Source organism: Podarcis vaucheri (genome assembly GCF_965113315.1).
Source record: "Podarcis vaucheri genome assembly, chromosome: 17".
Taxonomy (NCBI): domain Eukaryota; kingdom Metazoa; phylum Chordata; class Lepidosauria; order Squamata; family Lacertidae; genus Podarcis; species Podarcis vaucheri.
In genome coordinates this window covers 40,542,524-40,566,967 of record NC_138755.1, presented here as the reverse complement: position 1 = coordinate 40,566,967, position 24,444 = coordinate 40,542,524, and the positions used below count along the sequence as shown (strand labels likewise).

The following is a 24,444-nucleotide window of genomic DNA, read 5'->3' as shown; positions in this document are numbered from 1 at the left end:
GTATGTAACCCAAGGTACCACTGTAACTATCTAAGCTTCTATGTTCTTTATCAACACAACAAAGCATTGCCCTATTTTGGCAATATGCTACCTATCTCTTCAGTAACTAAATGTAACTAACCTGAATTTGTAATGGCTAATTTCTTCCTGGAATGTTTTATGTCAAGTTGCACATTTTTTTAAAAAAGTTCTGCGACACAGAGCCTGAACAAGGTCTTCCACCACGCGGTTTCTGTTCTCATCCTGAGATAAAGTTCTTAACCCGAGGTACTACTTCTGGGTTAGCAGAGTCTGTAACCCGAAGTGTTTGTAACCCGAGGTACCACTGTACGTGGAGCCAGTCCAGGAACTCCTGCCCTCAATAAATCACCGTGAATTCTTCAGATGAACATTTTTTTTTTAAATTGGCCTGCCAGATCAGTGCTGTCATATCACAATCAAGTACTGAAGGAAGCAATTCTGAACGCTGCCTACCTCAACGGGAGGGAAATCTTCCCAGGCCCTTGACTGGAGATTATAAGGGATGATAGTGGACGAATCTCTCTTCATCACCCATCGAGACGCTTCACTCAAAGGGCGAAGCACGGTAATGCTTAGGATTCCTGGTTTGAAAGACAAATAGGAAAACCAGAGAAAATCACTAGTCATTCTATCTCTGAAAAGATTCAGGTAGGTAGTCACTTTATTTTGTTTTTAGATATTTGTAAGCTGTCCAGAGTAGCTGGGGAAACCCAGCCAGATTGGCAGGGTATAAATAATAAAATTATTATTATTATTACAACAATGATGTAAGTCTAGACAAAAAAACCCACAAGATAGCAAGAAATGGCTCTGATGAAAAAGTTTTGCTTTGCCACATTCACAATAAGAAATAGATGATACACATGGGGAAAGTTGACTTTCCCAGAAACAGAATGTTGTTCTTTGAATTTCTGAAATTGTGTGGTAGGATGTGCCCCTCCCCCCCCAAAAAAGCCAACTGATCATGGGGAAATTGTTATGTATAGTAATTCAATTCACTGAAATTGTAAATGCTTGCATGTGTTACTATGTGGTTAAATTTGATTGGTTGGTAACTGAATTCTAGAGAGTTCTCCGGTAGTTCTCATGTGGTTGGCTAACACTGGTCACATGGGAGGTACTTAGCGCAAAGTGAGGTTACAGGGAACCAGGTTGAGGGACTTCTCAGTGGTGGCGCCCGCCCTGTGGAACGCCCTCCCATCAGATGTCAAGGAAATAAACAACTATCTGGGCTTTTAGAAGACATCTGAAAGCAATCCTGTTAAGGGAAGATCTTAATGTTTGATGTTTTTAATATTCAGTTGGGAGCTGCCCAGAGCGGCTGGGGATACCCAGCCAGATAGGCAGGGTATAAATATTAAATTTATCATCACCATCATCGTCGTCATCATCAAAACAAGACTGATCTGAATGGAGGATTGTGCTCCTACCTGGGCATTCTTGTATTGGCTCTTGTATAACTGCTGTAACTGGATCACCATAAGCATCGGTCAGGTATTCCTCTGCATCCCTGGTACGGAGGAGTTCAGTCCCTGAGCCGTCAGCATACACAATGAAGAATCTAAATCATCAATCCCACACATCTGGTCAGTTCAAGTCCAAGCAAAGTACATAACGAACAAAACCAGAACAGTAGAAGAATGAATGAAAAGTCAAAACTGGGCTACTATAAATTTCCCTCCAAACCATGCAAAATTGACTCAGTCACTTCATATGCATTCCACCTTGGATCATCGCAATGTAGAACAACGAAGGAGGGGCAGATATGGCACAACAAATGTGGTGAGAAATAAAAGAGAACCAAGGAAACATCAAGCAATAGTTAAAATCGTTGGCTCAGGTTGCATATATGTGTAAATAGGCCATTTATCCAAAAGACCCCCAAAAAAGCACTGGTTAAAATATGGCAGCTGGCCCTATAAACGACATAATGGGCAACATTTACTGATTTCCTACCTGGGTGCATGTTCCCCATATATGATTGGCAATTTAATGTCTGTGATCTCTGATTCCTTTCCATCAGCATCGATATTAGCAATGAATTCAGAGGTGCTGCCATCAGCCATGACCTGCAATAAAAAGCAAAGTTATTTCGCCGTAACTATTGTTCTGGGCACTCACATCTTTGGCATTATGTATACAGAGGTTATTTCCACCTGAATCTGTAGGGAGGAACTACCTATTCCATTGTATTCAAGTCTCGTCTCTTCCTTGGAAGCCTCACCTGATACAATCATCTATTTAAATTTAAAGGGATGGGATCATTTAATGAAAAGAAGACTAAGTTGAAGGGCAATGACGGCGTTTTTCAAACACTTCCGTAATGCTTTAAGCCCCCGCCCCCCATCACCCCTTGGATGATATTTTGGGATGGTCTTCAAATGGGGGCAAAAGTGTTCAACTGAGACCAGTTGCACAAAACCAATGTAGAGAGAGAAGGGGAGAAAGAAAGGAAGAAAGAAAGAAAGAAAGAAAGAAAGAGAGAGAGAGAGAGAGAGAGAGAGAGAGAGGGAGGGGGGCGGGGGACATCTGCTGAACATATGTTTTCATGAACATTTTGCTCAACTCTGCTTTAAAGCCTCTAATTGCTTCATCTGAAGTGGTGACATCATTCTCATCTTTCTCTCGCTTTCACCAGATAATCTGGCATGGCTTATTAAAAGGTAAACGGACCTCTGACCACTAGGTCCAGTCGTGGCCGGCTCTGGGGTTGCGGCACTCATCTCACTATATTGGCCGAGGGAGCCGGCGTACAGCTTCCGGGTCATTTGGCCTGCATGACTAAGCCGCTTCTGGTGAACCAGAGCAGCGCACGGAAACGCCGTTTACCTTCCCGCCGGAGTGGTACCTATTTATCTACTTGCACTTTGACATGCTTTCGAACTGCTAGGTGGGCAGGAGCTGGGACCGAGCAACAGGAGCTCACCCCGTCACGGGGATTTGAACCGCCAACCTTCTGATCAGCAACTCCTAGGCTCTGTGGTTTAACCCACAGCGCCACTGGCATGGCTTATACAGGAGCCCTAAAAAAGAGGTATAAAATGCAAACAGAGAGGGAGCAGAGCTGGCCTCGCGGTGCATTCCCAGGAGACCTTCTCCTTCCCCAAATGTCCCTAGCTAGCTGTGGTGTAATGTGTGTGTCTACACACTTCTGCCTGATCAGCCTGTTCCCGGAGTTGTGTGTTCCATTACACGTGGCACCAAAACCAACATGATTCAAGCATCTCCGCACGAGGACTCCCCTCTTGTTCTAATGCCACCCTTCTCACATAACCACTTCACTGTGGCTCCTTGCCATAGGCCAAGCCAGTGTTATGGCCAACGCTGGCTTTTGATAACAGAGATGAAGGCATCAAATCTCAGCTCAACCACGAAGCCTCCTGTGTAAACCTAAGACTAGTCACAGGCAGCATAAGAGGAATTATTGTGAGGATAACACTGGGAAAAGGGGGGGGGGGAGATTATCACGAATGCTTTCCTAGAACAAAGGGATAGAAGGAACACAAATGTAAGAAATTAAAAACATACAAATTCTCTTTACCCGTGCATATAATCCCACATATCTAGAAGAAATATATAAATACTGTACATAAACCACGGAACGTCGCAAAATCTAAAGTGCTTGTTTTCTCAAGATCTTGGGAGCCTCATAGGTGGGAGATCAGTGGAAACCCGTTGGAACAGGTTAAAAACTTTAAATACCTAGGTCATGGGTAGGCAAACTAAGGCCCGGGGGCCGGATCTGGCCCAACTGCCTTCTCGATCCGGCCCGCAGATGGTCTGGGAATCAGCATGTTTTTACATGAGTAGAATGTGTGCTTTTATTTAAAATGCATCTCTTGGTTATTTGTGGGGCACAGGAATTCGTTCATCCCCTGCAAAAAATATAGTCCAGCCCCCCACAAGGTCTAAGGGACAGTGGACCGGCCCCCTGCCGAAAAAGTTTGCTGACCCCTGACCTAGGTGTCCACTTCCAATACAACACTTCCTGGAAATACCATTGTAAGCTTGCACTTAACGGAGAGGATACTCTAGCTCTGGCAATCACCCGTTTCTTCTTTAACAGAGGGAATCTGTTCATGCCAGCTGCTCAACAATTGTAGTAATGACGTTATGGAGAATGTGGCAAGATTTTTGAGTGACGCCATAAAATGACATCACCGTAGGTCCTAAGAGCCATCTTCGTACCTCATGAAGTCTGGACAGTTTTATCCTAAAGTATCTCCAACTACGTTTTGTTAACTGTGTTGTGTTCCGATCCATGTGTATGATGCACTTTTTAAAATGCCAATAAAGCAGATTGTCTTAAAAAACAAACAAACACGCAAACATAAACCATAGTTGGCACTGACCAGTATTTCTGGCTTTGAACAAAGTGCAAAGTGCAAAGTTAGGTGAAAAGAGAAGAAAGCGCTTCCAATGTTCAGCTTCTCAGAGTCATGTCAGAGGAGGAGCTGGAAGCACACTAGCTGAAGGCTCTTTAAATTTATCTTAATAAATTAAAAGCCAAATGATTGACTATATATATTTTAAATAATTACAACCCAATTTAAAAGCAAACCTCGTAAAACAAATCCACACAATGAACTGCAGAACAAACTGTAGTATTTTACCTTAAAAATGTTTCCTGCCTGGTCTGTCACCTCACAGACAATACTGGAGTTGTGTTTCATAACGTATTTCCCTGCCGGCTGATCCTCAAAATTGGATACAAGATCACTTCCACTTTTTTCAAATGCCTCTGGAGAGTAAACTGCACAACAGTTTTCATTGACGAAGAGGCAGCCTTTGTTCATGGGCAGTATCTAGCACGATAATAAAGGGGGAGATTCAGCCACCCATAAATTTACTAATCAATGTAAGTGCCATGGAAATGCAGGATGAATTAGTTTGAAAATGGATTGCAGTCCATCCCTTTATGCTTAACTACTTTTCATGTTGGAGAAGGAACTGGCAATCCACTCCAGTATTTTGCCAAGAAAACTCCATGGACATAAAAAAGGAGGAGCTTTGAGAAGAAAGTGGGAGTTTCCAAGGCATGCTCTGGTTCATGGGGTCATGGAGAGTCGAACACGATTAAGACGACTAAACAACAACAACAACTTTTCATGTACCTCTTCCTCCTTGCCATTTGTTAACATTTTCACTCTCGGGAATAACAGTTCACAAATGTGTGTTTTAATACTAGAGCTGTTTTAGAATACTCGCATTCATCAATTTCATATAAAACTTAGCATAACTGGAAATCTGGAGCTTGGGAAATAATGGGGCACAAAATGGACATTGTAACTCAAGGAGTTAGACTGGTGGTTCTCAAAGGGTGTGCCACAATGGTGTGGCAAGAGAGGGCGGCAAGTGCGGTACGAAGGTTCAAGGACAAACATTGAAACATTTCAGTATAGTATAGTATAGTACAGTATAGTATAAAAATAATTTTTATTCGCAGAATATGGATAGATATCTTTTCAGAATGAGAGCAAGAGCATCAAGGGATTCTGAAGACAATCCTAGTTGTGATCCAGAATCACCGGTCGATCAAAAAGGAGAAAGGCTCAGCTGCAAGAGTTGCCAGGAAGAGGCGCACAAGGCAGCATCCAACCACCTTAGGGATGCCACTCCCGATTTGTGTAGGGTTTACACCTTAGCCCTTTCCTCTCCTGAAGAAGTTCCACAAGGCAGCAGGTAAGTGGTGATGTAGAAATTTAATAAAAATAAATAATAATAATAGGATACATTTTTAATTGTAGACTCACTTGGTATGTTCCTTCCGGCTTTGATATAATCGAAGTTCCATCAGCAAAGATGGCACAACACGAACTGTCCTCACAATTTGTTATGATCGTTGCAAAGTCTGGATTTTCTACACGCATGCATTTTACTTTCCTTGTGGTGGTTTGGGGCTCGGTGTCTAGGAATGAAACCAGGTCAACAAACTTCAGAAGAGCATTTATACTGTGAACTGTGACAAAGCCTAAGATGAGTGGCAGAACAATGTTATTTCTCACAAGGATGGCTTCCAAACTCTTGTCATTTACGATTAAACTTGCCATCGTATCCTTGGAGCTCAGATTTATAACACTTTCTGCCAGTTGAATACTTTCTGACAAATACACTTCAATAAATTTGGTTTCTATACACAGCAGTAGCTGTTTCAACCATCTCGTTCTGCTCATTCTGCCCTGATATGTTGGCACCTTTCAGGATTTTGGACGTAGTTCACTGCATGATGAATCTCTCCCTGCTTTAAGAGAATACCAGAATTCAGTGCATTGGGCAGGACGAAAGAATAAATTAAATTCTGTTCAAGATTCAAAAGTATTATCTGATGCAATACCAGCAATCAGCAACACCTGACTGAGAGCAACTGCTTATTTAACCACCATTCTTGGTGCAAAAGGTCTGCATGTTGGTAAGAAATCATCTAAATGCCTCCATCTTGCTATATCAAGGATTAGGTTCTTCAGGCTTCCCTAGGTAAGATGGAAGATTCTGCTTGCGGCAAATATAACTTTGTTCTCTGATCATCACAATAACTGTCACAAGGGAGCAGATTGAGGAACAGCCGCCACCATCAGCAGCTATGCAACTCTCAATCTGTTTAATCTTTGAGAACAAAAACATAGGACAGCTTTCTTGTCTCTGGTCCATCACCAGGATTCAGAAGATGAATAACTAAAATCAGCTGAATGTAATTATTCAAAATAGCTTTTACAATTGATGTAAGTGAATTTCTCCTTATGGAAATGATAAAGTACTGCAATATGTTAAAGCCAACTGAAAACACAGGAATTTAAACGGTCCCCCCTTTGTTTTTTTTTGCAATGAGAAAGGATTATACGAGAACCATGCACATACCTGTTCCTTCACTGTCAGCGGACTCAACCATTTCAACACACTCTTGGAAGAAAGTGGTTATTCTGGTGCCATCAGCATGATCTACTATTATGGAACCATCGCTTTTCTCCACCACAACGACCATATCTTCCCTTATGGTCATTACCTGGAGAAATAAGAGATTTGTTGTTGGCATCCATCTTTCCCAAGAGGCAACTGAGGGTGCCACTGGGGTGAAGTCAAATTGTACACCAGCAGCACTGAAGTGACCTCCCTGGAGCACAAGCCTGGCCAGGGTGCATGGAGGTCCTGGTCTGCCCAGGCAATAAGGACCCCCTCTTGGCCTCACTGGTGTGGTCCAGAGCAATGCGTTTGGCTCTAGCTTGGTTGCAGGAATTGCCGGAAGGAGGCGTATCAGGCACCACCCAACCATCATAGGGTCTCCACTCTGGATATGTATAGGGTTTACTCCAGGGGTCAGCAAACTTTTTCAGCAGGGGGCCAGACTATTTTTTGGGGTGGGGTGGGGGAATGAACGAATTCCTATGTCCCACAAATAACCCAGAGAAGCATTTTAAATAAAAGGGCACATTCTACTCATGTAAAAACACGCTGATTCCCGGACGTTCTGCAGGCTGGATTTAGAAGGCGATTGGGCTGGCTTTACTCCATGGGTAGGCAAACTAAGGCCCGGGGGCCGGATCCGGCCCAATCACTTTCTAAATCCGGCCCGTGGACGGTCCGGGAATCAGCATGTTTTTGCATGAGCAGAATGTGTCCTTTTATTTAAAATACATTTCTGGGTTATTTGTGGGGCATAGGAATTCGTTCATTCCCCACTCCCACCCCCCAATATAGTCCTGCCCCCCACAAGGTCTGAGGGACAGTAAACTGCCCCCCTGCTGAAAAAGTTTGCTGACCCCTGGTTTAGCCTTAGACTTTCCTTCTCCTGAAGATATCTCGCAAGGCAGCAGAGGTTTAGAATCAGAGTTTTCCTTCTCCTAGTTGGGCTCCCTTCCCAAGTTGACGAGCCCCATCTGCCCCCCACTTCCCTCTGCAGCAGGGACAGAAACTGCCTTCTTGACCATTGGAGCCACTATTAGTCTCATCTGCTCAATCTGCAAGAGCCTGTCTTCGCATACAGGGGAAGTTCTTAAGTCACCGAGGGTTTGAGACCCATCGGTTGCCCTTGCCAGGTTTAGCGGGCCAGTAAAAATCATTTCCAGGGTGTGGCCGCTATCACATGCTGACAGCTTCTAGGAGCCACAGGTGAGAGCTGAGTGCAGGGTGGGGACCAAAGGAGGACAAACTACCCAAGAAAGAATGGAACAGGTCTCCCACCAGAGGTACTACACTTCCCCTAAACCCTATACGTGCCAATAGAAGAATACTGGCGTTTTATCGGTGGATTGATCCTGAACATGAAATCAGAACATTTTACAGTCGTGCCTTGGTTTTCAAACAGCTTAGCTCTAGAACGTTTTGGCTCCCGAACGCCACAAACGTGGAAATGAGTGTTCCGCTTTGCAAACTATTTTTTGGAAGCCGAACGTCCGACGGGGCTTCCAATTGGCTGCAGGAGCTTCCCGCAGCCAGTCAGAAACCGCGCTTTGGTTTCCGAACGTTTTGGAAGTCGAATGGACTTCCGGAACGGATTCCGTTCGACTTCCGAGGAATGACTGCATTACATATTTGGGAGGTGCATGCTTGCTCCTCACACCCTTTTATTAAAAGAATGTAGTACAGTGGTGCCTCGCAAGACGAAAAGAATAGTTTTGCGAAGCACCTCCAAAACGGAAAACTCTTTCGTCTAGCGAGTTTTCCGTCTTGCAAGGCATTCGTCTTGCGGGGCACCACTGTATTTTTGCATGCTTTACTATGAAAGAACTATAGAGAAACAAAGGTAGCATGTGATCACTGTGCCATTTGGAGGTATGAGAATGCCATGGGAGATTACAAACACAGTATTACCGTTCCAGTAACTGGGTCGGTGGCCTGGTAGGCCAGCAGGGGCTTCAGGTCCAGTCTCTCTGAGCCCTTGGTTCCTATTTGAATGCCTAATGGGGTAGTGGTTATCCAGGTGCCTGCCAGGGCATCTGGGGATTGGTCCATATCCAATAGGTGATCCTGAGCAGCGACTTCAGCTGCTTCAACTTTTAGTGCAGGAGCACCCTTCGTACCTTTTCCTAGAGAAGAAGAAAAATCAGGACCACTTAAATGCACTAACATCACTATATCATCATCGTCACTGCTGCCACCACCACAACCTTCTATGGGGTCAAAATTTATTTTTCCATTAACCTCTTCCCTGACGGGGAAAAATCCTACACAGAATGACAGGCAGGAACCCTGAAGTCTGGAAGACTTATTTCTCCCCATTAGAAGTAGGAATTCACCGTGGGTTCAATTTTCAGACACCTGCATAGCTTTGAAATTTGCCTGTACCAACATATTGGCGGCTTTTCACCGAAGCCAGATTAAATGTATTCCCATCAGAAGTGCTGGATGGCAGACTGAGAGGCATCCCTTATCAAAATAGGATGTGTGCATGCTCTCAGGATGTCGACGGTACGAGGCATATTTCATTGCATTGTGGACAATATGATCAAGCTAGGGAACTATTGATTAAACCACTATTGGCAAATTGGCCGGGTCAATCTGAAGCCTACTATACCAAATATCTTCTGGACAACAAGTCCAATAATATCACAGTGGCCGTGGCAAAGTTTCTTTCAGTAGTTATACAAATCAAATATCAGCATACCCATGACTAAACAAATAACACTTCCCTGGGGGGTTGTCTGTACGAATCTGTATTTTATTCTGAATCCATTTTATGGGTCGTTGGACCGCAATAAAGATGATGATGATGATGATGATGATGATGATGATTTCTTCCTTGCTGCTCTTGGGCTGACCTTGTCCGAGGACAGAACTGGTCTTCTCTATACCACAGTTAGTCCCAAGAACAGAGAGATGAATGCTGAGGCTGCTCCTAAGGAACATGCTCACGACGATCTTTCTCAGTCAGCTGCTGACTCAACATTTTTAACTTGAGGTTTCAAGAGACCCTACTGACTTGCAAGAGATAGGCTTGCAAGGGGTCTTGAGGCATGGGCTTTCCCTGTCCTTCCACTTGCCAAAGATTAAAGCTCAGCCTTTCAATATCATCTGTTGTTACAAGTGTATGTCTAGATTAAATATATGCCCACTCTACATTAAAATCCAAACCACCCTCCTAAGAGGAACAGAAATAGTTTCCTTAGAAGAAAAAAACATGCATTGTCTAAATGCATGCTGATACTTTCATTTTTTAATTGGTTTTTCACAATTTTATATATTTTAACTTTAACCATTTCAAACATTAAAATAAAAGGTTCTTTTGAACCTTCAGACCTCCTTCCCTCCCTCCGTGGGTTCCATATTTAAGATTAAATTTACTGCATCTTTTACCATTGTCCATCTGTTGTATGTCCATAGTTACCATAGTTGATTCCATATTACAAGTGTCATTACATCCCTGCCAGTGATTTTAACTGTTTACAGTGGTCTTTTAAATAAATTAAAAATTTACTCCAATCTTTTTAAAAATACTTGATCTTCCTGGTTTTGGATACATGTTTATACTTCCATTTACCACTTCTTATATCCAACACCTAAATGAAAGCGTGGTTTATTGTACAGAAAAGTGAGATAGAGAATACAGAGCTATACTTTACACTCACGTTGTATGAATGTCCTTGGATAAATGCGAGCAGCAATTAATTCATTCACACACTCTTAGAGAGCAAAGAGTCTCTCTAAAGGCCTACAGAGTGAGTGCAACATTTGTCTCATAGTCATGCTTAAAAAAAGAAGGGCGAGATTTATACCATTTTGAATTGTGATTGCCATCTTGATATCAGACCAAATGGTAAAGTATGTGGGAACATAAAACATGAATCAGGCAATAAAAGTTTCGGATTACTCAGCCCCCTGACCACCTACTAGATTTCTTGGTGCTTGTATCAGGAGGAGGCGTGGCCTCTGTATGTGGTGTACTTGCAGGAGGTGGAGGTGGTAAAACAGGACCAGAATCAGGGCTTCTCATCACTGTGCCATCAGCAAACAGTATCTAGGGAAGAAAAAAACCAGTGTTAAAATCCTTACATTCAATGACATTTACACTCAGCAAATAGAACTATCAGGGCAATCCGAAGTAAGCCTCAATGAACTCAGTGGGACTTAAAGGTAAAGGTAAAGGGACCCCTGACCATTAGGTCCAGTCGTGGCTGACTCTGGGGTTGCGGCGCTCATCTTGCTTTATTGGCCGAGGGAGCCGGCATACAGCTTCATGTGGCCAGCATGACTAAGCCTCTGGTTCTGGAGAACCAGAGCAGCGCACGGAAACGCCATTTACCTTCCCGCCGGAGCGGTACCTATTTATCTACTTGCACTCTGATGTGCTTTCGAACTGCTAGGTTGGCAGGAGCAGGGACAGAGCAACGGAAGCTCACCCCGTCATGGGGATTCGAACCACCAACCTTCTGATCGGCAAGTCCTAGGCTCTGTGGTTTAACCCACAGCGCCACCCGCATCCCCAATGGGACTTACTCACAGGTAATAGGATTACAGCCTAAAATGCTCAAATATGGGTGGCATAAATGAGGAACTAGCTCAGGAAGATTTTTTGGGGGGTGGGAAAACACTGATATAGGGAAATACAATAGCAACAGACCCCTGGCTGAAAGTAACTGTTAACAGGGGCTATATTTTGAATTAAGAAATGACCTAAAGGCTAGGAACATTTGCTAAGCGCCCTGACTCACTTGTACCTACATGAGCAAAGAGAGAAAGAACTCAGAATGTTGCAGCTGAGGAGGTTTTCTTATTTACCATCACCAGCCAGACTTTTGGGCACGTAAAACTGCAGGAGGTATAAGTTGTATTTGTGGAATACTGATTTATAACTAATGCTTTTTGTGGGCTGACAAAGCGAAAAGTAACTCTACTTGGCATTTTGGGAATATGTTATAGTTAAATAAAAGTCTAAGCAGGAATTGAAATATGTACAGCCGATGGGAAATGAAGAAGGGGGATTTTGTGCTGCGGTAACCATCACTTCAGGAAATAAACAATAAAACTGAATCTTAGCCAATGCCAAATGAATTTTGTTAGCATACCTGAGTGGATCCATCCAGCATGTACTTTATGACAGTTCCTTGTCTCGTAGTAACTCTAGACACTTCCTGATCTATTGGGTTCTTCACCGCTTTTTGCAGCTGTGAGTGCTTCACCCTTTGGGGATAACTCTGCCTAGTAAATATCTCAAAAATAGGTTCCCTGGCTTTGTTCGCAGGGTCCTCCTCTGTTTCAGCCTTGCCTTCGTTGGCCTCATCCTTTAAGGCATCATCTGCCACAGATTCATCAAGGGGCTTGACTTCGTCTGCCTTGTCTTCATTTCCTTTGGTCTTGCTTGCTATGGTTTCATGGACCTTCACTTGCTCTTCTTTGGCTTCCGGTGTCTTCATTTCATCCGTTTTGCCCTCGTCCAATTTAGCTGCTTCGTCTACTTTGCTTCCTTCATCTTCACTCTTGGCCTTGTTTCCCATTTCTTCACCTTTCACGGATCAAAACATGATGCCTCTTAGCAGGTAATAATTATTAGCAACTGCAAACTATGGAGCTAACTAATATATGCCAAAATATCAGGGTGGCAAATGAATGACTTCAAGATAGATATTGCCCAGATGTTACGCCTAATTTAGATTGAGAGCCATTCTATATGGATGGCAGGAGTTCTACTTATTTAAACATGGAAGCACAAAAATCATGTAGAAAAGTGAGGGGAATATAAGATTAATAGCAAAAATGGACATATGGGGGACAGTGCAAAAACCCTCTCTGTAGTTGTAGATCACATCCTCCCAACCCCAGCCATAAGAAGTCTACTCACTGGTGGAAGAGAGTTCTGCGCTCCTTATCTACGCACCTCTTTCAAAAATCAGACATTTGTCACCTCTGTCTACATGATCAGGGCATTTTGTGTTTAAATATGCACAATTGCTGCAGTCATATTTATTTTGGCACTAAAAGTATCAGTACATTAGTCAAAACCGAATTTAAAATGTGTTTATTAGGAGAATTTTGCACTAAAACGGTGATGGATTAAAAACAACAACAACCTGCCAATGGCTACAAAATGTGGATAATTTAATTTAAAAATGGGAAAATGAGAAACTGGGGGCAACAAAACTTGACAGATCTTTCCATTCCTACCTATTGTACAAAGGTAAGGGTCACACCCATTGCTCCACCCACTTCCCCCTGGCCCCACCCACCCCTGGCCTACAGCCCTAAAAGATTGTTCAGGCTGAAAACAGAGCTCTCCCTTCATACCTATATGTCATACCATTCAGCAGTCCCACCAACCTCATGTCATTATTGTTACCACATCTGCTTCTACCCCCACCTCCACCCTCGCTTCTCATGCAGTTGCAGCAGATGTTGGAGAGCAATACACAGCAAGTATCTGCAACACTTCCCTTCCAACCAGCTCCATCATGGCATTATATGGCAGCAGACATCAGCCCTCAGTTCCCACCCATCTCCACCTGGATTCAGAATGCCTTCAAAATGAATACTTTTGCAAAAGAACATTGTGCTCACGTAACAAGGATCAGCACTAACCTGTGAATTTTTGGCCAAGAAAGGTTAGTACCAATCCATTGGGACAGGACACATTCAAACTATTGAAAACACAGATATCTGGAATAGGTGGCGTTTGGATCAACTCGTCTACATCTACCTAGAGAATGAAAGAGATACAGAAAATAGCATTTCTAAAACTATTTTTAAAAGGTAAAGGACCCCTGGACGGTTAAGCCCAGTCAAAGGCAACTATGGGGTTGCAGCACTCAACTTGCTTTCAGGCCGAGGGAGCCAGTGTTTGTCCACAGACAGCTTTCTGGGTCATGTGGCCAGCATGACTAAACCACTTCTGGCGCAACGGGACACCATGACAGAAACCAGAGAGCACGGAAACACCGTTTACCTTCCTGCCACAGCAGTACCTATTTATCTACTTGCACGGGCATGCTTTCAAACTGCTAGGTTGGCAGGAGCTGGGACAGAGCAACGGGAGCTCACTCTGTTGTGGGGATTTGAACCGCCAACCTTCCAATTGGAAAGCCCAAGAGGCTCAGTGGTTTACACCACAGCACCACCCGCATCCTCCGTGTGCCAGTAGCGGTATAGTCCTGCTGGCCACATGACCTGGAAAGCTGTCTGTGGACAAACACCGGCTCCCTTGGCCTGAAAACGAGATAAGCGCCACAACCCCATAGTCACCTCCGAATGGACTTAACCATCCAGGGGTCCTTTACCTTACCTTTACCACTCAATGTACTAGGGCAATGATATACATTCCCTCAGGGCTCAGGAACCATACTTAGTAGGAAATACAGCAACACCTTTTTCTCATCTTGCTTTGAAGAGTCATCTGGAGAGCCAGTCACTGTGAGACGGGAGCTCATTTTGGCAGATGGTAAGTTTTTGCCTGATTTTTCTTTAGAAGGCTTAGTCTTTCCTGTAGTTGTAGTTGTAGTAGCCGGAGTAGAAACAGGCGAAGTAACCAGAGCGGAAGTGGGCACATTTACGGAAGGGATAGTCAAAATGGCCGCTAAATTGGGATCACTTTCTTCTGCAGGGGAACAAAATGGTTTATATGAAATAGAAGAATATCACAGACATGTAAATTTCTTGTGTATTTAGGCAAACTTGGGGAAAATATTACTTTTCAAAATGTTTGTTTAAAGACAAAAGAAGAAAGTTGAAGTACAACTGGGTACCTAAGGCCACATGGAGATGATGTGCTCTTGTTCTGCGTCACTGGTTACAATCTGAATTTATGGGTTAGGCCTTGGGCCAAGCTCTAAGATAGGCCACAGCTGAGGACTCAATTCTGGCGAGGTCCTAAGTGCCAGAGATACAAGGTTTTGACCCATAAAGCCTTAAATACCTCAAGGACCACCACTCCCCATAAGAACTGACCCAGACCCTGTGATCAACAGCTGAGGCGCCTCTTTGTGTGCCTCTTCCATAAGAGGTCCAGAGGGCAGCAGCATGAGAATTAAACAGATATGGCAAAGATCTTAGAAAATGATTTGATAAATTTCTTCATTTTGCTTGTTTTACCTTCTGCTTTTCCTGATGCTCCATAGCAGCTAAAGGAGAGATGGATTTCGTTTTCTAAGGTTGCAGAAAATGATCCAAACTTGCTCACAGCTTTCGATTGTTTCAATGGTTTGTCTAAAGAAGAAGTGAAAGAAGACAACACCAGTTTTTAATATTAAAATGAGTTGCTTTCTCTCTTTAGGCGTAGCTAAGCCTTTTTGACTCTACGGTCACATTAATCCTTGGCCAACTCCCTAGGAGAAGTCCTCTCCTCCTCACGGAGGGGAGGTGTTGTGATCGGGAACTGTTCCCGCGCGTAGCAGGGGGCGTTTCGGCCCCTGCTTGACATCACTGCTGCCGCACCACGCCCCCCCAGTCAGTCCACCTATCAGTGGGAAGCCCGGGGGCGTGGTTTAGCCGCTCCTTCCCTCCTTCCCTCATTGCGCTGCCGGATTTTCATCGAGTCACCCACCCACCCTTCCCTCTAGTCATCCTTTTATGCTTGACCTTGCTATGGACCTATGGTTGGTCGCCCTGGTTGCCTAGGGGGCCTGGTAGGAGTTTTTCCAAATTGGCAAATTGGCACCGGCCACTTGGTTTTTCGCCTACCTCGTAACAATTTGTCACAACTTTCCCGGTATTGGCGGTTAGGCATTGGAACGTGTTGTTGGTGTATGGAAGGGCAGGGTGTGGCCATCGCATACCCCTTCACTTATGAGTATTCCATTAAAGTAATCTGGCGGTCGTGGATCCTGTCCGATGCTCTGCTGGGGCTGGTGGCCATGGCACGGCCCCCGGTGACATCAGGGGAGAGCTTACAGTTGTATTTGCATCAGCAGGCCCCCCTACTGGTGATTAACCCCGCTAGACTCACCCCTCCCTGAGTGGGTGGAGTCAACGTTGCTGTTATTCCAATGCCTAAGCCAATACCTCTCACATGCTGTAATCAATAAAGTTGTGGCCTTTTCTAGCCCATTAACCTAAAATACTGCGTCCATGTGTCTTTCTTATTCCCAAGCTAAGGTGGCGGGTTCTCGAATCACAAGCAAACATTGGTTATTTCTTAGAGCTTTGGTCTTTCTAATTTTCTAGGGAAACTTTAGTGATATAACACTCATCATACTTTTCACATCATTTTATTTATACACAACTGATGCTAAGACACTGACCTGGCTCTGGCTCTTGATCACCTGGGGAGTCACCTCTTTCTTCATTAGTTTCTTTCTCTTGTTCGCATTTCTGGGGGTCTACGATATGAATGAAGAAACAGTGGTTGTCCTTTATTACCTTCACTTTGACCAAAGTTGCCCCTAGGAGAAAAGGAAAGAAAAATAGTAAACAGAATTAAATGGTCGGCGAAGACTTGCGTTTCTGGTACCAGAGAATGAATAAGGCCAAAATTAAATAAAACAGATTGCTAGAGTATTTGCTGAACTGGTTTGCACTGGTTCCCAAGGTTAGATAGAGCTGCTTCCACATTAACTTCTCTAATTCACTGCCTCTCCTGGGAGTGACGCGGTGGCTTGGGCTCCGCAATGCCCCAAACAGTCTGCCCACCGCCTCGCCCTCAGCTATAGGGCGGCTGAGTGGGAGAAGGCAGACAGACTTCTCAGAGGCCCTGTGGAGCGTCCTGCCCCAGCTGGCCCCGTCCCTGGGCGTAGGGCACATGCGCCGCCCCAGGCGCCTGATCGGCCTGCTCTGCTGCTGCGTGGTGGCTAAGGGAAGATGGCTCACCAATGGCTACTTAGTGAATTCTTGACAGATGCAAAATTCAAATCAGGAGCTCCTGATTCATAGCTTAGTCTGTTAACCGCAACACTACACTATTATTACTTCAGCAGTGAAACATCTATCAGTACTGATTCTAAATGCATTTTTAGAAACCCATAGAAATGCCAAGTGCAAAAGAATCACCTTTTTCAAACGTTATCCTTTCTGCCTGGATTTGTCCTCCGTCAGTAGGGAACAGATATCGGGTAGTCCCTGCAACTTGAATGGGATTCTCAGCCATATTGTATCCAAGAAACTAGGACAGAACAGTTGCAGGAAAAGGTATAATTAGACAGAAGTTTTCAGCCAAGGAAAACTGGAATACTCTATCAGCAAGACGACTCCACCGCTGTTTTGTGACTCATGAAGTGTGTGGTTTTTTCCTGCATCAATTTATTTCTTTATAATTGAAATTGGTTTGGGAAAGAAGGCGTTATTGGGTCATTAAAAAGATGCAAAGTATGTCAGAACTGGGGTTGATGCGTATATCACTAAAAGAAGCACCCCATGGAGCATATTAAATGCACACTGAGGAATGGTAAAATTTGCTTCAGGCACAATTTGCCTCTGCAGAAAAGCTCAAGCTTGAGACAAGATATACAGGCACCCTATGAAAAAAGGCAATATCTTCCTAATAGGAGTAACACACCTCATATTCTTTCACGGGTGGCTGCGGAAGGGTAGTTTGTTTACTTTGCCCGGCCAGCTTTGCCTGATCTTCAGTGTCTGGTGATTTAGCCGACTCTGGTGATCTGGACGGCGATTTTTTTTCTTTGTTCGTTTTCTTTTTGGATGCCTTTCCTTCATCGGAGGCTGCTTGCTCCTTGCTCTGGCCTTTTTTCTTGCCAGGTTTCTCCTTCTTCTCGGCTTTTTTTAATTCTTTCAACCGCTCTTCCTCTAACAGCCGCTCCTGCTCTTCCTTCCAAGCCTGTCCAAACAATTAAGACTTCAGGGCCTAAATTAACATGATGGTCTTCACTTTGCAGTGCATGGAAAACTTTTCGTTTCAACCTTTTTTTGAGTCACTATTGGATTACTTTTAGTTTAACCCACCTTCCCTCCTCTTTAAAAACGTCAATATTTTAAGTGATTTTAATATATTATTTAAAGCCCTGTAATTATCTGTTTCCAAAACTTTTCAATACAAACTGAAAGTGTGTGTGTACAGCTTATATAAAAAATAAATAAAAAATCATTACTATTATCACTCTGCAGCTTCTGTTGTTGCCATAAGTATGTTTTATTTATTTAAGCATTTATTTAATTTATATACTGCCCTTCATCCGAAGATGGTTCACAGCAAAAATATACAAGATAAAAACACAACATGCATAATAAAAACAGGAACAAAAACAAAACACCCTCAGGTGTATAAAAACACTTGGAACATATGAAATTATTTTGGGATTAGGCTTTTCCTTTTTCTTTTTTATTGTTACCTTGAGAGAGTCATCTCTGACAAAAATGTTTTTTTCTTTCTCAACTGCAGGTTCTGGAGAAACGTCGACTTTACTTTTGGTAGGAGCTTTGAGAATTGAGATAAAGATAAAGCATCTTCAAAAGTATGTTGCAACAGCAACCACCAACTACCAAGAAAGATTTGTTAAAAGAGCAATAGAACGAATGCAACGCCAAAGCTTAAAAAGTAGAGCTCAAATTCCCATATTTGGCACAAGCAATCTGGCTATTACTCTCTTTCCATCATCTCATATGCTCCCTTATACTCTGAAAAAAAATCATTTAAAGGAACATCAATTTTAACTTGGCAACATTTATTTGTAAGCTACATTAAAGCATGGGGATCACGGGCCAAATTTTCTTGAGCTCTAAAAGAAAAATGTCTTCTTTCTTAATAATGAGCTCGTGTGTAAACCCTGGTAGGAGTCAATAAAGGGAGACCCCCCCAAGATGCAGAAATAACAGCAAGAAACGTATTGGTCACATGCTATGGGCAAAAGACACGTCATATCACCATCCACCGCATACTGCAATTAAAGGTAAAGGTAAAGGTACCCCTGCCCGAACGGGCCAGTCTTGACAGACTCTGGGGTTTGTGCGCCCATCTCACATCTATTGGCCGGGGGCCAGCGCTGTCCGAAGACACTTCCGGGTCACGTGGCCAGCGTGACAACGCTGCTCTGGCGAGCCAGAGCCGCACACGGAACGCCGTTTACCTTCCCGCTGGTAAGCGGTACCTATTTATCTACTTGCCCCCGGGGGTGCTTTCGAACTGCTAGGTGGGCAGGCGCTGGGACCGAGCAGCGGGAGCGCACCCCGCCGCGGGGATTCGAACCGCCGACCTCTCGATTGGCAAGCCCTAGGCGCTGAGGCTTTAGCCCACAGCGCCACCCGCGTCCCTTTTATACTGCAATTACACATTCACAAATCACACAGCAACCCCTCTCTCATACTCCAATCTCACTAGCTATGAGGTTTGAAAAAAGGACTTTAGCCATTTTAGAACCAAATTTGGAGGGGATGGGTGAGTTTCTTGGAGAGTGGAGCTGGGGATGGAATGGTTAACCCTCCCCCACCAGTTACAATATCCAAGTCAACCACTGTCTCCAAACAATTAGGCTTGGAGAAAACCCTTCTATTGCAAGCAAACAAAGGTTTATTCCCAAGCCTAATTGCAGCAAGAGGGGTTATCCTTTCCCATCCCTGAGCTGTGGCCCTTCTGAAAATGATCCCCCTTGCTGCAGGTAGGCTTGAACAAAGCCTTCTATGGCACCCAAAACAAGGCGTTTGGGTGGGCAATTCCCTAACACAGGTACATGGAGCTGGCTTATATAATTTGCTGCAAGGGATTGCAAGTTGTTTTCTGAATACGAACATGGCTAAGGCTGCAGTCTTACCTGGCCCACTGAACTTACCTCTGAGTAGGCATATGTAGTCAACTTACTTTTGGACTTCTTCAGCGCAGCACCCTTTTTGCCAGTAGGTGGGGACTTGACTTCGACAGGTGCTTTTTCTGCTAACTCTTTAGCTAACCTAAGTGCTTCCAGTTCTTTTGCCATTTTTTCTTCCTGATATTTTACTTCTTCTCTTACTATCCATTCATCTATGGAAGCAGCCACCAATTCCAGGTAATTCCTGGGAAAAAGAATTTCTACTATTATCGATAAGAAAACACAGTGATCAAGAATCTTTGCCTTCTCATATGAAAGAATTAAAACCCTTAAATAGTTTATATTGCATTTTATGTTTAAAAATATTTCTGCATTATTAAAAAATGTGGATTATTAAAAAAAAAACAAGTACGCAAATCAGATCTGCACAACAGCTGATGAAATGGTTCACCTCTGGAAACTGCTGGCTGCTATGGGGTGACAGAAAGGGAACTTGCATGCTTGACTTTTTGGAGTTTCAGTCAGCACTGTGCAAGTGTGCAACTGCTTACTAGCTAGATGTGTGCTGTATGTAAACATGAGATGCTAGCATAGGCAATGGGAGCTGGTCAGCCATGCATCTGCACAGGGCAGACTGAGCTATCCTCTTCCTTCCTCACTTGTCCACCATTGCTTTCGGTTAAGGACATTAATTCTCACTCTTAAGAGCACAAAGCCCCAAATGCTGCAAACTTTCCACATCAGGGAGTTGCATCTGTTCCTTGATCATTTGGGTTGCCCCATACTGAATGTTTTCCAACTCTGCAATATCCCTTTTTGAGGTGCGGGGACACGGGTGGCGCTGTGGGTTAAACCACTGAGCCTAGGACTTGCTGATCAGAAGGTCGGCGGTTCAAATCCCCATGATGGGGTGAGCGCCCGTTGCTCGGTCCCAGCTCCTGCCAACCTAGCAGTTCAAAAGCACGTCAAAGTGCAAATAGATAAATAGGTACCGCTCCAGCGGGAAGGTAAACGGCGTTTCCGTGCGCTGCTCTGGTTCGCCAGAAGCAGCTTAGTCCTGCTGGCCACATGACCTGGAAGCTGTACGTTGGCTCCCTCGGCCAATAAAGCGAGATGAGCGCCGCAACCCCAGAGTCGGCCGTGACTGGACCTAATGGTCAGGGGTCCCTTTACCTTTTAAGCAGAACAATACTGTGATCCAAGAGTAGTCACGCCATATAATGGCTTTATGTCATTGGCAATTTTATTTTCAATCCCTTTCATCATGTTCCTTAATGTGGAATTTGCCCTTTTCACAGCTGCCACCCACTGGGTCAACATATTCATCAAACTCTGCACTATGCTTCATTCCAGGTCCCTCACCACCTATTCCATATATTTAAAATGAAGTGTTTGGGTTGGGGCTTTTTGCAGCAATGTGCACCCATTTACACTTGCTTGCACTTGCCATTCTCATCACGAATCACCACCATCTCCTTTTCATGCTGTATTCCATACCTATGGCTTCTGGGCTATTTGGAGGCATTGCCTGAAGAACCTCTCACCTGAATCCAACGTCAGAATGCAACGCAACATTCCAGGACTCTTCAAACTGGCAGCGTTGGTTCATAGGGTTATGAAGGACTATCAGCAAGGAGTTATCTTGAGTGTGATAATAGGAATCAATGCATTTGTAATTCTGGATTGCATTGTGAAGAACCTGAGAACGAAGGGAAAGCATAACTCAACTGTAATGGGTATGGGTTACTCGTGCGTAAACTGGTGCCTTTCTCGGTTAATTTGCCTTGTTAAAACTTTCTGACTGCACAGCCCCTTCTCATCCTGGCTGCCTCAGTCACTGGCAGAATCCGTCAGTGGGTGTTTCTTGAACCTCTTCCAACATAAGAGTTGTTTGACACCCAGTCTCCTCCTCCTCTCACTGTGTGGGAGTCTTCTGCGCAGGGAAGGCGTGGGTAGCGGAGGACCTGGCCTCTCCTCACTGATGTCCAGTGAAGAGTCCTGGAGCCCTCTCTCCAATTCCCCCGTCTGCCCCCCTTCATCCCTGGTGTTGCGCTGACTGGCTTCCCCCTCTCCTGAGCTGTTTCTCCCCCTGCTGCTGGGACCTTCGCCAGCATCATCTGGGAGCCTCCCCTTCGCCTCTCCCTCCGATGTCAATTCCCTGACATCAACTTTTGTAAATGACTGGCAATGGGGAAAGGGGCATTCGGGGGAACAGTTTTAACATAAAAAACATATTTATAGCATACTTAACGTACTTTTTTTGTAACTAATACTAGACATTGATTGCCCAGATGGTGACCACCATCAGGAGAGGGACAGGGAAAGTGCAATCTTGTTGCTTTTGCTTGTAGCAGCTTTCAATACCATTGAGCAATTTATCCTCCTGCACAGTTTCCATGGCTTGGTGGCACGGTGTTGCTGTGGCTATTATTGATTTCATTTATTGAATTTGTTAGTTGTTTTATCTTGCCCAGGGCGACCTGGAGGTTCCATTCCTACCTACAGGGTTCAGTTCAGAAAATACTGTTGGAAGGTTACATGTCTACCCACTAGCAGTTGTGCCACAGAGCACTATTCTTATTTCCAATGTTGTTTAATATCTCTATAAAGGTATTGGAACTGGCATTAGGAGATTTAGGGTCCAGTGTCATTAACATGCTGATGACACCAGCTCTATCTTAGTTAATATACAGGCTCCGTGACAGGTTGATTGTACCATGTGTACACAAATACATTTTATTTCAGAAGAGCTATGATGGAAGAGTAACTCCCCCTCTGCCCATAAAAAGGTGCCCAGCAAGTTCTTCATATGTAAATAAGAGAAGGAACATCTCTTTTACTAAGTCCTGTGTGACCTATTTTTTGTATCAAGGGAAAGGACACTCATAGAAGTGAAGGTGGGCACAGTAAATGACACCTCCACTCTTCCCAACAAGCAATACCTATGATGATATCCAAGATAAAACAGAATACAAAGACAGTTTCCCCTGCTTTGGTGACAGGCGTGCAATTAAGATTTAAAAGGGTGGCTAAATGCAAATGGTTAAGAAACGTCACTCATCAGCTTTGCATCTGAAGCAGGGGTATAGAAATGAAATGCTCACTACCCTTTTCTGTTCCCCCCTCTACATCATGAAGAAAAAGCAACTAAAAATACCTGGAAGAGAAGGTGTGGTTGAAAATGTTCTGCAAAACTCCAGTCTTTCAAACACCGCTGCTGGGCCTCCTGTATGGCAAGTAATTCTATTTCTGTATCTGTATTTGAATGTATCTGAAGAAACACCAAGAGGTATAAAACAATCACATATAACGAAGGCCACAGAGCAGGGGTTTAAGCATCTGGCCATCTGTCATGAATGATCCAGTTGAGATTTCTGCATTGCTAGGAGTTGGACTAGATAATCCTCAGGGCTCCTGTCCAACTCTACAGTTCTATGATTTTAACCTTTCTTTGGGGGGGGGGGCTTGGGAGTCACAAAACTAATTTTTAATTTGGTAAATGGGAAGACTTGGACAGATACTTCTAGATAAGCATCAACACCCATCCTGACACAAACTATCACATAGATTCGCTCTCAAATACTGTATTTTTTGCTCTTGAAGACTCACTTTTCCCCTCCTAAAAAGTAAGGGGAAATGTGTGTGCGTCTTATGGAGCGAATGCAGGCTGCGCAGCTATCCCAGAAGCCAGAACAGCAAGAGGGATTGCTGCTTTCACTGCACAGCGATCCCTCTTGCTGTTCTGGCTTCTGAGATTCAGAATATTTTTTTTCTTGTTTTCCTCCTCCAAAACTAGGTGCGTCTTGTGGTCTGGTGCATCTTATAGAGCGAAAAATACAGTAATCTATCCGAGTAAGTTTAGCATGGATCTGTTCAGATAAAGGAGAAAGCTGCCACTAAGAATGGAAGCGGGAATGAAATGTGTCACCTGCCTCTCCTTTCAATAAAAAACTCAATACAGAAGTAAAAAAGTGGGAGGGATGGGGGACGGACACCAATATGTGAGACCAGAAAGAACTAACAGAATTAATTTGTTCCCAAAAATGCCTACTAATAGGATTTATTACAGCTCAATCTATTTTGGAACACAGGTTTTTTCTTCAAGAGCAATCTTGAACTTTCAAATTATATAAAGCAATGGAAACAGCTTCAACAAATACTAGCTGACCGCAACCCCAGAGTTGTTCGCGACTGGACTTAGTTAAGGGGTCAGGGGTCCTTTACCTTTACCTTTAAGTCTAGAGAACTGCCCATACTGAAAGGAGACAGAATCGCAGGCAACACAGAATGATAATGGGTAAGAATTTTTAACTGGTTCTGATTTTAGAGTACAACAACGTGGCATTAGAAGTTCCTATTCTACTTTTATTAGTGTACATATAATCTTTAAGAGGAAAGATTTTGAATCACCAAAGAGCATCCATCTGTTATATATACATTTGAAGTTAAAAACGCACCAAAAATTCTGAGCTACCATAATTCACATGTACAGACTCCACTTTCATATCATACTGTAAAGCACATTTCAACCGCAGTATTTCTTACCTTATTTTCAAGAGAAGCGTTGAGATCACTCTTACATTCAGCAACCCGATCTGAAAAATAAAGCTAAATAGATGGATGGGTGGATGGATAAGAGATGCATACACTAACACACCCACAGACATATTTTATCTTTTCATCTGGTTGTTTGGCTGTTCCTGTTCTTAAATGCTGTTGGCACAATCTCCATCCTGCTCTACCCTGATAAACGGTCTCTACGTTTTTCAGAGCAGTGGCTTGCCTCTTTCTCACAACATTCCTCTCTCTTAATAAG

General features: G+C 43.8%; 1 protein-coding gene across 1 annotated transcript in view; it reads right to left on the bottom strand.

Moving 5' to 3' along the window:
• Positions 1 to 24,444, bottom strand: part of SPAG17 (sperm associated antigen 17) — a 71,367-nt gene that overhangs the window by 19,143 nt on the left and 27,780 nt on the right. Inside the window, exons 16-35 of the mRNA XM_082206013.1 lie at positions 24,174 to 24,223; positions 22,786 to 22,899; positions 21,173 to 21,327; positions 19,682 to 19,872; positions 18,219 to 18,304; positions 17,429 to 17,707; positions 16,924 to 17,035; positions 16,179 to 16,319; positions 15,031 to 15,144; positions 14,307 to 14,536; positions 13,525 to 13,642; positions 12,018 to 12,454; positions 10,843 to 10,969; positions 8,827 to 9,041; positions 6,877 to 7,021; positions 5,775 to 5,929; positions 4,635 to 4,826; positions 1,978 to 2,090; positions 1,452 to 1,582; positions 475 to 602 (exon numbers count right to left, since the gene is read on the bottom strand). Of these exons, the coding sequence (XP_082062139.1) occupies positions 475 to 602; positions 1,452 to 1,582; positions 1,978 to 2,090; positions 4,635 to 4,826; positions 5,775 to 5,929; positions 6,877 to 7,021; positions 8,827 to 9,041; positions 10,843 to 10,969; positions 12,018 to 12,454; positions 13,525 to 13,642; positions 14,307 to 14,536; positions 15,031 to 15,144; positions 16,179 to 16,319; positions 16,924 to 17,035; positions 17,429 to 17,707; positions 18,219 to 18,304; positions 19,682 to 19,872; positions 21,173 to 21,327; positions 22,786 to 22,899; positions 24,174 to 24,223 (3,233 nt within the window). The remainder of the gene's footprint in view (positions 1 to 474; positions 603 to 1,451; positions 1,583 to 1,977; positions 2,091 to 4,634; positions 4,827 to 5,774; positions 5,930 to 6,876; positions 7,022 to 8,826; positions 9,042 to 10,842; positions 10,970 to 12,017; positions 12,455 to 13,524; positions 13,643 to 14,306; positions 14,537 to 15,030; positions 15,145 to 16,178; positions 16,320 to 16,923; positions 17,036 to 17,428; positions 17,708 to 18,218; positions 18,305 to 19,681; positions 19,873 to 21,172; positions 21,328 to 22,785; positions 22,900 to 24,173; positions 24,224 to 24,444) is intronic.